Below are 16,223 nucleotides of genomic sequence, written 5' to 3' on the forward strand. Positions count from 1 at the left end.
GCTATTGCTGCGGCTATTACTTCACTATTTCCTATCTATCTATCTATCTATCTATCTATCTATCTATCTATCTACTAAAGAAAACGCTGTTAGAATATATCACAGTCTCACTAATTTAATTATAATAGAGTCAGATCACATTAAACAGACATGTCGATATTTAAAACTTAACGGCTGTAACCTAGGAACCAGCATGATGACGCCAACGCTTCGGGGAACTTTTTAGCGACGCAACGGCATTACTTCCGGTCCACATGTAAACGCTCCAGCGTGATTTAACACAGATAAGGACAAACCGTGACTGTCTCCGTACATTTATTTGTAGGTTTTCAGTATCGGTGTGTAAACATGAAGCTGCTCACACACAACATGTTGACGTCTCACGTGAAGGGAGTCACTAAAGGATACCCGCTGCTCATCAAGGTAAACTACACGCACCTGGCTAACGACACTGCTAACACAACAACAACTCGTGTTTTTAGTGCTGGATGTTTTGTGTAACACTGAAATGAAAGGACAGGTGTAGCTATTTTAAGTGAATGTAACATTTTTATTGACAGACAGAGGTTGTGTTGATAATAACAGGAACAGGATCTAACACGCAGTGATCGCTTTATTACTCACACCTGCTCAGTCTGTTACAGTCCAACAGCTCCACCATTATGAAAGTTATAATGTTCAGTTTTTGTTGAAATTGTCAGAAATGTGTAATTCCAAAATGCATGTTATTGAGTTCACATTTAAAGGTGGTGTTGTACTGGACCACATTATATTGAGAGGTTTCTCTTTGTATTTGCAAACGAGGGGACCAGAATATTAGAAACACCTCTGAAGATAATGCATCCATCCATCGCTAACTATGACCTTAATGCTAAAACACAATAATTAATAAAAAAAAAATCTCTAGGTCAGTGTCAACAAAAACTTGACATTATCGGAAACATTGAAGTACTTTAAAGATACACTGAGTGCATGCATAAGGTTACAACTTATAGACACACTGCAGTATTTTATCATTCTTCTCTCCTCTTCTGAATGTAAAGATCAGATATTTTATACAAGTAATTTTATTGTAAATTGTAAACCAGTCCTCTTGGTCGAGCGTTTTCCTCCAGCTGTGTCTGTGTAATAGTTTTTGCCAGCAGCCATAGTGTTAGAGTTTCTTATTCTGTCCCACAACTTTTTTTTTGCCCTGGTAAAACTTGACAGAAGATATCAACCTTTGCACCAAATATCTCTAATTATATGTTTAGTGGTCTTTTGCCAAAAGGGCAGCAGTAAAGGACAAGACCAGGATATTAAAAAAACTTCTTTAACCACACTCCTCCAACATACATCTCTGACAACCTGTACTGATATGAGGTTCAACATAAATATCACAAAATATCAGATTCCAACTCCCCTATATATCTTTCCCAGTTATCTCCAGTCCCCGTTCTTATGTTGCATTTGATGTGGACTTTTTTTATTTTTTTTACCCCACTACCACCATTAAGTTGTCTGTTTTTTCTTTCTTGAGCAGGCAACTGAGGTGAAGGTGAATGAGGTGGAGTTCAACCCTCAGTTTGTCAGCCGGATGATTCCCAAAGTGGAGTGGAGCTGTCTGGTCCAGGCTGCAGAGCAGGTGAGTCTGACTGCACCAGAGACTGTGTCCAACTCTCATTATAAACCTTCACAGGACCAGACTTTGTGTTCACTTCACTTTCCTTGGAGTGTTTGAACATAGAGGAAACATTCACAGAACATTTACCCGCGGCCTCACGGGCTTCATGTTGAAGCCGTAAGAATAAAGCACAGTCAGTAGACAAAAGCCAAGCTAAACAAAAAAGCCCAGTGCAAGCATCCACTACTCATCACAGAGATGCTGAGTGATGATGATGATGCTGAGTTTCACATCACTTTGTGCCATTTTTTTCCCATTACAGAGATTCACTCTTAATTTCCCTGTCCTGGTTTGAGAGGCTTGTAGTTTGAATTCTCGCTACTGTGTGTTTTCTCTTTAGCTGGGTCATCGGCAAGACCTGCCAGGTGAGCTGGTGCCAGACTACGAGAAAAATGAAGAGTTCCTGAAGAAAGTGCACAGAGTGCTGTTGGAGGTAAAAGCTCGGCCATTCTTGTCAGTACAGTGTGAATTACCATGTATTACTCTGCCTTTTCTTTTCTCAATTAATTGATTAATCACTTTAAAATGTCTAAAAATGGTAAAACCACCTGTAGCTTTGTTGATGTCATCACGTCTTATTTTGTATGACCAACAGTTCAAAACCCAAAGTTCTTTTGTTTTCAGTGATATAAAACAGAGAAAATCAGAGTTTGGCTTTTTTGTTCATAAATTACTAAACCATTATCAAAAATAATTTGCATCAGAATGGATTACTACTTCTATAAATCTAGTTATGTGCGGGGTAGTGCAATCTGTCAGGTTGGAAATCTCCATCAGACCGGACTACTACTATATATTTAGCTATAAGTAGGGGTGGACGATATAGCCTTAAAATAATATGAAGGATAATGTGCACTAACAATATTCAAGACAAAATGAAAAAAATAAAAAATACTGAGCAGTGATTTGGTGACCTCTTAAAGCCAAACTACTGTCCCTCAACAGCACTAGCTCCCCTGTTAGGGAACAACTCCTCGTCAGAGCTCAGTGCACCGCTCTGGTTTCATGTTATTGTGGTGGTGAGAGAAGACTAGATTACACGCTACTGTATGCAAATGTGCCAACACATCATCACGCTGCTATCGTTGACATTGTGATATGAAATTATTTTTTGCATTAAAGTTGGAACCAGTGTTATTGTCAACGATGATATACAGTACAGCTCTGTGTTACACACCGATCCTTTAAGATTTCCCTTAGCTGGAACCAATGTGTCTAAATGAAACCAAACGAACCAGCCCTAAGACCACAAGAAGGGCACCAGTGTTTTCCATGTAGTGTATTTTGCTCTACAGTGACATCTAGTGGTGGTCTCATACCTTCTCTCTGTTTTTGGTTGTGTGTGTTACAGGTGGAGGTGATTGAGGGCTGTCTGCAGTGTCCCGAGTCAGGACGAGAGTTCCCGATCTCCAGAGGAATCCCCAACATGCTGCTGAACGAAGACGAGGTGTAAACACCAGCACGACGGCTCTCGTTACACAACCTCACACCAAACTGTCACTCAGATGGGCCTGTGGGTATTCAGAGAGAGACGAAAGAGGCTTGACTCTGGTTTGAGTTGGTGCCATGAGAAAATAGGCCACACTGTTTGGTTGATTGTAGTTATGACATTTTTAGTGGCTGATCCTGCCAGTGGAGGGAAAAGATTTGAGGAGTAACGGATGGAAATGTTCCCCGAGAGTAACCCCCTGTGGTTTTATCTGTATTTATTTTTGTAACTGTTCAGGCTCTTTCTTTTTTCTTTTTCAATAAAACTGTCCCATTTTCCATGACAGCCAAAATTGTTTTAGGTTTTTGTGGAAAATATGGACTCAGTTATATTACAGACATGCTAAAATATAACCCCACTTGTGTGCGCTGAAGCTCTGAACCCCATCTCGCAGTCTCTCAGGGTTGAAGAAAGTGCTGAGGGCCAGATGACGTGGCAGTGGCTTGTCTATATTTGGCTTTGAGGAAAAGAGGCAGAAAAAGCAGGCAGACTAGAAGTTGTTTTTGAGGAAGTCTTTCTTTCTTTTTTTTTTTTTTTAAGCCGCACATTACAGCACACACACATACACACGCAACACACACACGCACACACATACACACACACACGACACCCCACCTGGGCGGGCTCCTGTGATCCAAGATGCCCCACGGTGCATCTCTTTTTAAGAAGATTGCTGAAATTAAGTGTCTTTCCACTCGTTTCTGTCTGAGCAGCAGCAGCAGCAGACAAGTTGGAACAGGAGCCTGTTTGTTCGTAGGCAGTGTTATCATTTTTAGAAACTTTGCCAGGACAGACGATGAAGTGGGGGGGTTGCCCTGACCAGAAGCCTCGAGGCAGCCTGAGTCTCTCCTACCTTTCCCTTCTACTTACAGCAATTACAGGCCTGCACCCGCAACTATAATAACGGTATAATGGGATGGCAGCAGAGCAGCAATAAAAGCCACCCCTGACAGATTAACAGTCCTCTCCAAGTCCTGAACTGTAATTAACAATGAGACTGAAGAGGAACAGAGAGGAAAGAAAGGAGCTAGATTGAAAGCTTTGAAAAGATAAAGATAAAAAGGGATGGGCTGTCTGTGGAGTGATTTAATAAAATTAGGATAAGCCTTTAACTGTCAGCATGAATAAGTCGAAGCTGGAAATCAGATCCTGACTAAAGCTGCATTTTGAAATCATTGACATTTTGTTTGACATTTTGGGAAAGATGCCTCTTGGCCCTCTGGCAGAGATCAATACCACTCTCATCTGTCTGAGCAATTAACCTATAAGAAAGACTGGAACTAGCCTGGCTAAAATAACAAAATCCACCTGTCATACGAAAACCAGGCAGCTAGGTGACAGTCTCAGTCTCAGTCTCAGTTTCAGTAACTTCTAACGAGTCCTAGCCAAGAAATTGTCAAGAGAGATCTCTCCACAGACTCTGAGACAGGGTTTGAGTGTGCAGGGGCGTAACTTGTAGCAGGAGACGTTACTCTTTTAAATCCAAGTCTAATCCTAACTCTAAGCAGATAATGCCTACTAAATGGTGATTGGGTAACACTTTTGAAATTCGCATTAAAACTGATCGTTGGTATCTGTTGAGTGGGCGTCTCGTAGTCTTGCAGGCTACCATTAATATTGTCCAGTATTACGCTGTATCCTATGACCACAGAAGGCGCTGTTGTCACATTAACTCGGTTCTGTTTGTTGTGATCATAGAAGCAGTTGTGTTGTGCGTTGACACTATAATGTTGTATTCACATATTTGGCAGAGTGAGACGAGCAGGAACCACATCCTTTATTTATATTTATATTTGTTATATTTGTTATTCAAAGGTTGTTAGCCCCAACGTTAGTGCTAACCTTGATGTTACCAAGTGAAACCACAGAATTAACATGATTGGTGTTAAGATTTATTTTTGCTTTGAAGTAACTGCCAGCGATGGTGCGTTCACTGCCATTCATCCACCATTTTGTTCACACGTTTTCACCAACCAGGAGATAATATAGTGCTAGAAACTGAAACCCTTAGCTACTTGTAATTATGATTTAAACACGTATGACATGAACGCATCATGAATCCATATCTATTAAGTGCGAGTTTAATTATTATTATATATAAAGTATATATACTTGAAGTTGACATGAATGCTGAAAATCATAATTAGGATAACTCCTATATGTCGTGAAAGCAGCATGATGCGTGGATCCTAGTTTGTACCTGACAATATTCAGATGTTACATTTCAATTATGAGGAACTTAGAAAGAGGTGAACAGAAGCAGAATGAAGCTCACAGGTGTCTGACACAGCAACAGAAAGTGTGGTCCTGCTGTGCCTGGAAATGGAACAAAAACATGCAACATTACAAATATTGTTAGGAATGTGAGCTTTGCACTTTAACCCACTTTAAAGCCTAACTAAAATTAAACTCCATGTTTTGTTCTCTGCTACAGCGTATAGTACCTGTCTACTCTGTAACTGTCCTGTGATCAGACACCAAAAGAGAGACATTTATTTATTTTTTGGTTTCATGATGGTTCCCTCTAGTTTAGCATTAAGTCAATGGAATATAGTTTCAGTATCTGTCTCTGTGGATGGAGATGGCCAACTGTGGTGTCAGTTGGACTTGATCAGAGACTTCAGACTGGTAAATGTTAAAGCAACAAACACTAATACAAAACTAGAAGAGGACTTGGAGAACACAGACCTCCCCTAAGGACAGTACCAGGGAACATACCAGACTTCTGAGATTAAAATTCAGATTTATCTAGTAAATGTTCCAGATCTGCCCTAAAAGATAATGAGTTCTTCAGCTGCCTGTGCCCCATCCCTCCACCAAGTTTGGTGCAAATTGGTTAAGGTTTTTTGGGGTTTTTTGCGTAATCCTGCCCACACATAAACAGACACACGTGAAAACATGACTTCGTTGGTGGAGCTTCATATTTACTGTTCAGACATGAGAGTGGAAAGTTATCAGTCTCATCTAATTGTCTGTAATAAAGTGAATGAGCTTATTTCTTAAAACGCAGAACTAATTCTTTAAGCCTGGTTTGCCCTCAGGAGATGTTTACCTGTGGAGAAAGGGTGGTGCAGGCATTTTTGTGGAGAGAAGAAATTGCAAAATGTGTGTGTGTGTGTGTGTGTGTGTGTGTGTGTGTGTGTGTGTGTGTGTGTGTGTGCCTCCTCTAGTGAGAGGAAGATGGCTCTTGCCTACATAATCACACACTCCCTTCACTTTGGTGGCCACCCGCCCCACCACCATCACCACCACCTCTCTCTCTACATCCAGTCCCTCCCTCCTTCCCTCCCAGACTACAGCCTACTGTCTGGGGCTCTGTGCATTTCTCTCACAGGATCTGCAGAATAATGGAGTCGCATCATGCAGCAGGTCTCAGTGTTTTCAGCAGAGCTTTCAGCCCAGCACTCATCAGGCTGGAGCTCATTTAAACCCGGGATCTGTAATTTACTGTAAAGTTTCCTCGTTTATTTTTTGAATTCACAGCACAAGGACTTCTTTCATATATTTTTCTGCGTCACGTCTTTTTATGTCGTCTGACTTTTTCCGTGTTTTGATATTTATATGAGGGGGATTAACAGGCCCACCATGGTTTTTCCAACATAAATCAACATTTTTTTCCTACGTTTTGGCGCAGGCTGCTTTCTGTTTACCTATAACAGGGAATGGGAGGATTTCATTGGGTTATTTCTCTAAAAAAAGGCTGTAACTAGATTTTCTGGAAGCGGGTATGGGCCAGTTTTTTGCTCCACAGATGGGTCTTTCGGAGGTAAAAGCACAGGAACCCTGCTGCTTCAGATGAAGTGAGCAGCTCAGGTTTTTTGTTTGGAGGATTTTGCGACATGGGCTGAGCTCCTGCGATGACTCTTTTCTCCTGAAAGCTGTTGAATTATCCGAGGATGGACGACGGAGACGGATAAAAAAAAAACCGCTTTAACTTATCGGACAGACAGTAGTTAAATATCTTCACCATATACACGCGGAAAGAGCTCACGCACCGGCACGGAACAACACCGGAGCTTTAGAGCGCACCAGACTGGAACTGAAGCGTTGGCCAAATTTCCAATCACTAAATTTGAGGCTTTTACAGCGGAGTTTGGTCGATGTGTCATATCACTTGGCGATTTAGAGGCAGTTTTCCAAGTACTGATTTCATTAATTTAGTTCCATTTATATTAATTAACTTGAATGTAGAGTCTAAAGAATAGATGACAATGCGTCTTTATGTGTCTGGTGTTAAAATAGGCGCGCGCACTCATGAACAATGTTAGAAAATTACCTTAGCAGAATAAATGTGAAGTCAGCAGATGTGGTTTTCCTTTTCCACTTGAAGTGGTTTTGACCAAAATACCCTGTTAGAGCTGGATATTGGATTTTTGTGGGCTTTGGAGTCATCGGTTTAACTCTCAGGTTTAAAGTTTAATTCACTTCACGCGCACATTTCTCAGTGCTTGGTTTTGAGACTCGGCTTTAGTTACGGTCCACCACAGTGACCGTCGTTGTTTCAGCTGGATTTCCCTCCGTCCCTCCCTCCCGTCCGGACGATGTGGCTCCCCCGCCTCGCGCTGCTGCTGCTGCTCCGGTTCTCCGGTGTGTTGCTGGTGGAGGGGCTCAACACGTGCCAGTCCATCAACCTGGACGCGCAGAAGTCCCGGCGCATCGAGGCGGTCCGCGGGCAGATCCTCAGCAAGCTCCGCATCCGCAGCCCGCCGGACGAGGACGACGAGGCCACGCCGCCTGGCTCCGTGCCCCCGGAGGTCATCCTGCTGTACAACAGCACGCGGGAGCTGCTGAAGGAGCGCGCGCGTCTGGCCGAGTCCGCCTGCGAGCGCGAGAGCAGCGAGGAGGATTATTACGCCAAAGAGGTGCAGAGGATTGACATGCTGCCCCCCCGCACCGACACAAGTGAGTCCATGTATGAGGTAGGCCTATGGCAGGGGATCTCAATATGTGGTCCGGGGGCCCCTCGGGGCCCGAAAGGAATTTAGGCTAAAGATGATCCAGATTACATAGGATTATGGTTCCCAACCTTTTGGCTTCTGACCCTTTAAAATGAAACTTCGTGAGTAACGATTTTCCTTCTTCAATAATTTTATTTCAAAGAGTTTTAAAAGGATTCTTCAAAATTTTGTGCAACAAATCTTGTGACCTCTCAGATACATCCTGCAACCCCACTGGTGTCCCGAGCCCCAGGTTGGGAACCACTGACACACAGCAGCAGGATATTTCCATAGATTTATGTTTAATTACTTTTTACTTTAATGGACCACGTCAAGAACAACATGAGCTGACCTAACTGTGGTCATAGAGTATGACCTCTCATACTGTGTTCAGTGTTCAGAGGTGGAAGATTGTACCTAAGTAAAAGTACATTTAACAGTACTCTTTTACAAGTAAAAGACCTGTTTTCAACATCTTACTGAAGTATTTTTTTACAGGAGTATCAGCATCAAAACAGAACTGGTTAAATATCAGACTAAATTGCTGATGTGCTGATGCATGAACATCAATTTAATGTTACACCTGGTGCAGGTGATTCTAACTGTTCTTTATTTTATATGGTTGATGCATTTGGTAACACTTTAAGTCACCCAATTTAGCATTGAAAAGCAGAGTATAAACTTTAAATAAATGGCTCAGAACACAAGAGAATGTAATTATAAGCAGCTATACAGGCATTATTTATTATATATGATTACATGGTTTTACTATATTGTCATTTCTTATGTTTGTTCACAAGTCCCCAGTTATTAGTGTCTACAGGAGGAGTTGTAGCTGTAGACAGTTACATGAATAAACGCTTATATCTCTGTGTGTTATAAGGTGTTTATACACTGCTTATGATGCTAAATAGGGGAACTTGAAGTGTTAAATCTGCGAGGTAGCTAATATCTGAAGCTGTCAGATCCAGATGGAGTAAAAGGTACAATACTTCCCTCTGAAATGGAGAAAAGTTTCAGAAAATAAACTAAACCAAAGTAGCAGTACTTTAGAATTAACTTAATTATGATATTTTCACAGACAGTACATCAACAGAAATACTGCCTGTCACTGAGGAGTACTGCTGGGAGCTGCAGTATCACTGCCCATAAAACTGAAGCAGTGGTGTTTGGGGAAAATTAGGGAGGGATGGAGCCCTCATGTTATTAAGAGTTAACCTGCTCCACTCCCTCAACAGCTACTGTAGATGTACGATTCTCTGAGCAGCTTTATAGTGACAGCACTTGGTGTTGATGGCCAGATCTGAGAGAGTTTAAGCGTAATGGTGCAAGATCCATGTTACATGCAATAAATACATAACTGTGTATGTGGTAGGTGATGTTTCCTCCAGTAAAACCAATGAATACAACAACTGCCCATATATTAAACATAAGAGCAGACACATTTACTCACCATGCCCAAACCTAGCATTTAGTTCCGAGACACTCATCAGCAGTAATTATGTCCGAGACAATGCATCAGTCCCACAGCTCTGTTTTAACCAATAGTATAAATACAACATTGTCTAAGAAGAAGGCATGAGATGTTGTCGGAGCATTAGTCATCCTTTACGCTCTGTGTTTTTTATTTTCCATTCAGACGCGGTGCAGCCAGCAGCACCCAACCCCCACTACAGAGTCGTCCATTTCGACGTCAGCGGAGTCGACCTGACCAACAGCACCCTGGTCAAGGCCGAGTTCAGGATCTTCAGGGCTCCCAACCCGCAGGCCCGGGCCTCAGAGCAGAGAGTGGAGATCTATCAGGTAGACGACAGTATGATGAGACTGAAAGCGAGAACTCAACCGTGAAACACCAAACTAGCATGTAATCAGCAACATCAGTGAGAGACAGCTCAGCTGCTATGTCTTTTTGAAGCTCTTAAATCCAAGTAAACCACATTTTTTCCACAGTTATGGAACAGACACCAAGTCCATGCTTCTTTTAAATCACTTCAGGCTCCATTTGTCCTCTTTGTATTATCACAGTGGTGGAGTCAGAAGTTGTTGCTCATCAAAAACAGCAGAAAAATCTTTCTTGCTTGTTTCTTCTCTGTGAAAAATAATTCTCATGTGTGTAAGATGTGATCAGGAACACCATTTAATTTAATTTAATGTATTTGTTGGCTCCAGGGAGACATTTTACATGTCTTACAGAAAAATGTTCGCCCCAGGAGAGTTAGATAACATTGTTTTCTTAAAAATGACGCAGTCTGTGCTGCGTTAGTGGAAATTAAGATATTTACTGACAGAGAGAGAAGAACATTACAATATGTTGTGTGTGTCAAACAGTGTATCTGTACGTCTGTGTGTTTTTTCTTGTGTCAGCTGCTGAAGCCAGATGAAGAGAGCACCTCCACTCAACGTTACATCGACTCCCGCACCGTTCAGCCCAAGGCGAAGGGATCCTGGATCTCAGTGGATGTCACAGAAACCATCAAGGACTGGGTGTCTGATCCAGGTCAGTCTCCTCACCAGACACCCCCACACGTCCCCACAATGATCCATACAGCGGTGTTTGTATAGTTCACCTTCACATGCGTCCTTCTTCTTCTTCCTACCTCAGAGAATAATCTCGGCCTGAAGCTGGGCGTCCACTGTCCCTGCTGCACCTTCGTCCCGTCCACCAACAACATCGTTCCCAACAAGAGCGAGGAGCTGGAGGCCCTGTTTGCAGGTTTGTCACAGTTCTTTTTGTTTTTTTTGCACTGAGTCTTGGTTCTCATACTGTACATAGTGGATGATTAGAGCAGCTGTCTTAGGTTTAGATTTATTACCAGTAACACTACAGCTTAAACTAAAAATTTGAGGGAAGATTTCACACCTCCAGGCTGAGGGGAGTGATTTAACTGAGTTTAACCTCCTGTTCTCGTGAAGCTGTTTCATGTCATAGATGAAGACGTTCAGGGAAACACTGAGATATGAGATTCTGCCCAATTATTATGATTTTAGAATTTCCTGAGCTGCTGCAGTAACTTTCTGTAGATGTTGGCTGTTTGTGGATATCTGGTCAGCATGGGAAATTAAATAAATCAATAAACACGGCTGGTGATATGTCAAAGATTTGATGAACTATTCAAGTGAAGTCAAACCACAGTTGAACAGTTTCATCGTGTCGCCGTATAGATGAGAACTGTCGGCTGTAAATGGCTTTGTAAGGGCATTAAAAGCACTTGTGGACGATTTATCGGCACAGCAATAACCCTGCAGGTCACGAAATCTTAAGATAGAAAGTGGAGACTCTTCTGTAAGGCGCCTCCAAAATGATTCATGAATCACTTGCAGACTGTGATACAGGGATAATGGAGAAACTGTTCCTCCACATACTGTGATACTACTGAATACCAGACTGTCTGTGTTTCTTCATTTAGGCACAAAATTATGGCACTTTCCTCAGGATTTACACTCAGCTGAGCCAAGTCAGGTTTTTTTTTCTCCACACTTGGAAAAAACATCAACTTTTGATACTGCTGAGAGACAAGCAGGGGCTTGTTTTGAGCTCTTGTACTCTTGTAGCTCAGAAACCATGAAATCAGATTCAAACACTCAGGACATCATTCCTGGCCATGGAAACAACTGTATCTGTTTTATATCTACGTACTGTAACATGTAGAACTTCAAGATTAGTCCCTCTGCCACTTTGAAGTGTAAAAACCACAGCTTTATTGTCATAGGCTGCATATATCAGCTCCACAAGTTGATGTTCCCGTCTCAGATTTGAATAGTTTGTACTATTCTGAAGAGGGAATACTATCCATTATTTCACAGTAAAACAAAGATTAGAGAGAAGTCTGAAAAAATAAACACAATTTCTTTTTTCCTTTCTTGTTCGTTGGTGTGGGACCCCCTCAGGTTTATCCTGTGACCCCTTGGGTAGTTCTGCATTCAAAATTTTGCTCAAGCAAAAGTACAAAAGTATTACGGTAAAAGTGTCCTGCTTCTATAACAGTATGATGGTAATGTAATGGTCCTCTTTATGCAGAATGGTCTATGTTAGAATAATATACAGTATATAGTGTTATTGATTTATAATTACTGACTATATCAACTTTAATGTTTGAACTCATTTTAATTACTTTGGATACTGCTGGGGAGTATCTATGGTAATTAGATACCTAATTACTTTAGATCAGTAAAGCATCAATAAAGTCTTATCTTAACCAAAAATAATGTATCATACTTTATATTTGTGTTATTAATCTGCAATAGAACTAGTCGTTAACTTTATCTAACAACTGTAGTGGAGAAAAAAGTAAAGTACAAGTACCTCAAAACTGTACCTAAGCACAGTACTCGAGTAAATGTACTCTCCATAGGTGTGGATGACGAGCAGCTTCGTCAGATAAGAAAGCCCGGTCAGGTTAAAGGCCAGGCGGATTTCAGCACCAAGACGCCGCACCTCATCCTCACCCTGCTGCCCAGTGACAGAGTCGACAACCCGGCCAAGAAGAACCGCAAGAAGAGGGCGGCAGCCACAGACACCACAACCTGCTCCCGGTAGGAGGCCGACCAGCCACATGTGTGTGGTTGTGTGTGACTGACGCTGTTCCAGGATTTGTAGTTTTATAATTCTGAAATCTAGTTGTGGTGGGCAGCAGATTTCAGTTTTTTTTGCCCTGCAGACCTAAAAACTCACTTTGCAGACTATTGTGTGGCAAAACTAACAATATTGACCCTGTGTTTAGACTGCAGGCCAACAGGCATGCAGTGTTTTATTTAGACTACCTCACGCTGCACGGGAAAACTCTGGCAGCCTTGCACGGTCATTACCTTGTGATGGCTCGTTCTTCAATGGTGACCCGTGGTCATTTTCCCATGACCCAACTTTGGGCCCTTGCCTCAGACCTTTAAGAGTTTAAATGTGTATGGTGTGTGTCTCTGTGTGTGTCTCAGCGGCTCGGACCAGGGCTGCTGCCTGCGCTCGCTCTACATCGACTTCAGGCGTGACCTCAACTGGAAGTGGATCCATGAGCCCAAAGGTTACAAAGCTAACTTCTGTGCTGGAAACTGCCCTTACCTCTGGAGTGCCAACAACCACTACAACATGGTGAGAGACTGAAACGTGACTGTAGTACCCAGTATTGAAACATGTTCATGTTTATTTTTTCATCAGAAAGTTCCTGATGGAAACCACATTTTAGACGCTTTCAAATACATTAAGGCAAAGTGGGGTTTTGTAGAGGGAAAAATGGAAATAGTTTGACATTTTGGAGAAACACTTATTTGGTTTCTTGCCGAGAGTTTAAATAAGAAGAGTGATACCACACAAATTTAGAGCCAGGAGACGATTAGCGTAGCTTAGCATAAAGACTGGGAGTAGGTGGAAACAGTTAGTCTTACTCTGTTGAAAGATAAAAAAGAATGAGCTGTCCAGCATCTCTAAAACTCACATGAACATGTTGTTCTCGCGTTTGACTCCCTGTCTTTAGCGCTCTGTTTGGATTAAACAAACAAGGCACAAAGTGTTAATTAGTGAGCTTAGAGGTGTTGGTATGAGTAAGGACGTTTCCCAAAATGTTGAACTCTTCCTTTAAAGTGAAGAATAACGTGCAGTTGTTTCAAACTCTTATCAGCACTAGAATTATACACTTTCAGACAATATCCAGCCTTTTACTGTATGGTTGGGTTCAGGCACAAATACCTTCATATGTTTGGTTTTTGTCAAAAAGCAGCAGTTCGTTTGTGTCTGGCTGGCCGCTGTGAAACACGCCACCACAAAAATATCTGTTTTAACCACTGAGACGAATAAATTAGTCTACCCTCTCTAGTAAGGTCAAGCAAAGACACATGTGCTCTTTTTTTCCAAATTATATTTTCTCCTGATCTTGAGATTCGTGATTCCTTTTTTTTTTGTGTGTGCTTAATAATTTGAATGGAAACAGTGACATGTCTCATGAGACACAGCCGGATTATATAAACAGAAATCATCTGTGTCTGATCAGTTACAAACAGTTGCTCCGGTCCAAACAAAAACAACTTCTGAAATGTCAAGAAAAATCTAACTCCTCAGTCTCTGTAGTAAAATGCTGCGGTTTGAACCAAACTGTAATCCACTTTGAGCCAGACTACAATGTACAGAAACTTTGAACACGGGTGACGTTTGCCCTTAAATGAGCTTAATGTGTTTGTTGCAGTGAAACACCATGGTTCGCTGGGACTGGTTAACCCCAGCGTCATAAATGGGCTGTCACCTCGTGGAGGCCTGTTACAGATCGTATAGGATTACACAACACAGCCTTATCTCATCGGCCTGTAGTCACACAGACTCTTACAGATGCCTCTGCCTTTACTTTTTCCTCTTTATAACATTAAGTATGCAGGATTTTCACATTTATTCCACACTTCAGTTTGCTGTGATGAGACAGTTTGCAGCTGTCGAAAATACCACTGTGGCAGAGGCGAACGTGTTAAAGTACGTGAGAGAGAACGAGAGAAACACAAGGACAGACGGGGGTTATAGGATGTAGTGCTAATGGTTAAACCTGATTTGACAGTAATGGATTCACCCACTTTCCTCTAAACGCCCCTGAAAAGCTTTTGGTATTTCTGTACAACATTAAATATTTATGGCTAAATTCACAGCAATTAAAAGAAATGTGTCTGTGTCTTTGTGGTTTGATCAAAGAGTCAGACATTATAGGGAACAGGCTTATTTACTGTCTTACTGAGAGTTTGATTACAAGATCAGCCTCCTTCATATGAAGCTGAATCACCAGCAGCTGCTTAGCTTAGCTTAGCTTAGCTTAACTTAGCTTAGCACAAAGACAAATACAGAAAACTTGCTCTGTGGAGTAACTGAAACCTTTGACTCTGTATTCATTATTCATAGTAAAAAAAACTCAGAATATGTTTTTAATGTTCCTTTATTTCTTTTCCCTGGTCAGATCCTGCCCCTGTACAACAAGCTGAACCCTGAGGCCTCCGCCTCGCCCTGCTGCGTTCCTCAGGACCTGGAGCCCCTCACCATCATGTACTTCATAGGCCGCACACCACGCGTTGAGCAACTCTCCAACATGGTCGTCAAATCCTGCAAGTGCCGCTGAGGGAAGCGAGTTCAGAGGAAGAGGTGAGGGGGGCGGGGGCAGTGGGCTGAGGAGAGGAGAATGATTACGAGACTAAAACTACAAACTGCTTCGCTCAGGGGGAAAATAAAGTCGAGAGGACAGATGGATCCTTTGTTCATTAATCTTTGCTGTTTGATCACCTTTAGCAGACTTTTGAGATGTTATTTTTTTACGCTACCTGGCTCAAATATCAGGATTTTGCTCCCATTCTTTACAGGCATGAAAACCTTTCAGATCGTTTTTCTTCATTCTAGGAACTTTCCGTCTGATATAGGACTCTGTAAATATGACAACATAGCTGTATTAAACCTGTACTTGGAAACTAAAAAGGACATGTTGTGTGATTTGGCCACATTTGGTCTGCCTGCTGCATAAAAAGGATTCCTTTTATCAGGATTTTGATTCCACCTCGGTCGTGTTCCTGCAGGCCGTGGGCAGCTAGACATGCGCTTGTTTGCTCTAGGTTTGAAGGTGTTGATAGGAAGGAGGCGGCGTGGAGAGGTTTGCAGACGGAGATCTTTAGGGCGAGGGAGGCAGGGAGCAGATAGAAAAGAGAGAGAGAGGAGCTGTGTCCAGGCAGAGGCCCTGCCAGCTCTCTGCGGTCCCGGGCTGAAATCTGCCCGGCGTAAACAGGATGTGAAAGATTTCCAGACACCGACCCGACCACTCACGGAACGCTAGATTTAAATGCTCCCCTCATCTCCTCTGTCTCTCTCTCTCTCTCTCTGTTGCTCGAGGTTCTGGGATTTGTGGTGGGAGGAGAGAGGGAGAAAAGAGAGGCTTTGAAAATGAGACGTGGGATGATAGGGCTGTATTTGGAACGGCTACAAGTTTGGAAGGTGGTATTTTGCAGCCTTAGCAAATTTGTAACTATTTGGGTCTGACTCAAAAATTCCGTAATCACACTCTCGTGCTCATTTTCTGAATGTGCATTCATTATCTTATTGTAAAAACCTGTTGACTCATTGCTATTCCAATGCTATGATTATATTCTATCATACCTATGTTTACCATCAGCCTCACTGATTCACTCA

The 16,223-nt window shown here is 42.1% G+C and overlaps 2 protein-coding genes across 2 annotated transcripts; both read left to right on the forward strand.

Annotated features, from left to right (window-relative positions):
• The first annotated feature begins 209 nt into the window (after window positions 1–209).
• Window positions 210–3,444, forward strand: trmt112 (tRNA methyltransferase activator subunit 11-2). The gene is made up of 4 exons (XM_018660347.2): window positions 210–423; window positions 1,523–1,624; window positions 2,004–2,096; window positions 3,015–3,444. The coding sequence occupies exons 1-4, from the start codon at window positions 349–351 to the stop codon at window positions 3,114–3,116; spliced, it is 372 nt and encodes a 123-aa protein (XP_018515863.1). The 5' UTR covers window positions 210–348; the 3' UTR covers window positions 3,117–3,444.
• A 151-nt stretch (window positions 3,445–3,595) lies between these two features.
• On the forward strand, window positions 3,596–15,518 carry tgfb5 (transforming growth factor, beta 5). The gene is made up of 7 exons (XM_018660345.2): window positions 3,596–8,054; window positions 9,729–9,892; window positions 10,454–10,586; window positions 10,692–10,802; window positions 12,442–12,622; window positions 13,019–13,172; window positions 15,010–15,518. Exons 1-7 carry the CDS (start codon window positions 7,694–7,696, stop codon window positions 15,166–15,168), a joined length of 1,263 nt encoding a protein of 420 aa, XP_018515861.1. The 5' UTR covers window positions 3,596–7,693; the 3' UTR covers window positions 15,169–15,518.
• Window positions 15,519–16,223: the final 705 nt, after the last annotated feature.

This window comes from Lates calcarifer, linkage group LG8 (assembly GCF_001640805.2).
Source record: "Lates calcarifer isolate ASB-BC8 linkage group LG8, TLL_Latcal_v3, whole genome shotgun sequence".
Taxonomy (NCBI): Eukaryota; Metazoa; Chordata; class Actinopteri; family Centropomidae; genus Lates; species Lates calcarifer.

Bases quoted from the DNA above. Each gene is read 5' to 3' on its own strand.
- tgfb5 (XM_018660345.2), top strand. From the start codon at position 7,694: ATGTGGCTCCCCCGCCTCGCGCTGCTGCTGCTGCTCCGGTTCTCCGGT. The intron at 10,587-10,691 runs GTCAGTCTCCTC...TTCCTACCTCAG, and splicing joins GGACTGGGTGTCTGATCCAG to AGAATAATCTCGGCCTGAAG. The intron at 12,623-13,018 runs GTAGGAGGCCGA...TGTGTGTCTCAG, and splicing joins GACACCACAACCTGCTCCCG to CGGCTCGGACCAGGGCTGCT.
- trmt112 (XM_018660347.2), top strand. From the start codon at position 349: ATGAAGCTGCTCACACACAACATGTTGACGTCTCACGTGAAGGGAGTC. The intron at 424-1,522 runs GTAAACTACACG...TTTCTTGAGCAG, and splicing joins GATACCCGCTGCTCATCAAG to GCAACTGAGGTGAAGGTGAA. The intron at 2,097-3,014 runs GTAAAAGCTCGG...TGTGTGTTACAG, and splicing joins TGCACAGAGTGCTGTTGGAG to GTGGAGGTGATTGAGGGCTG.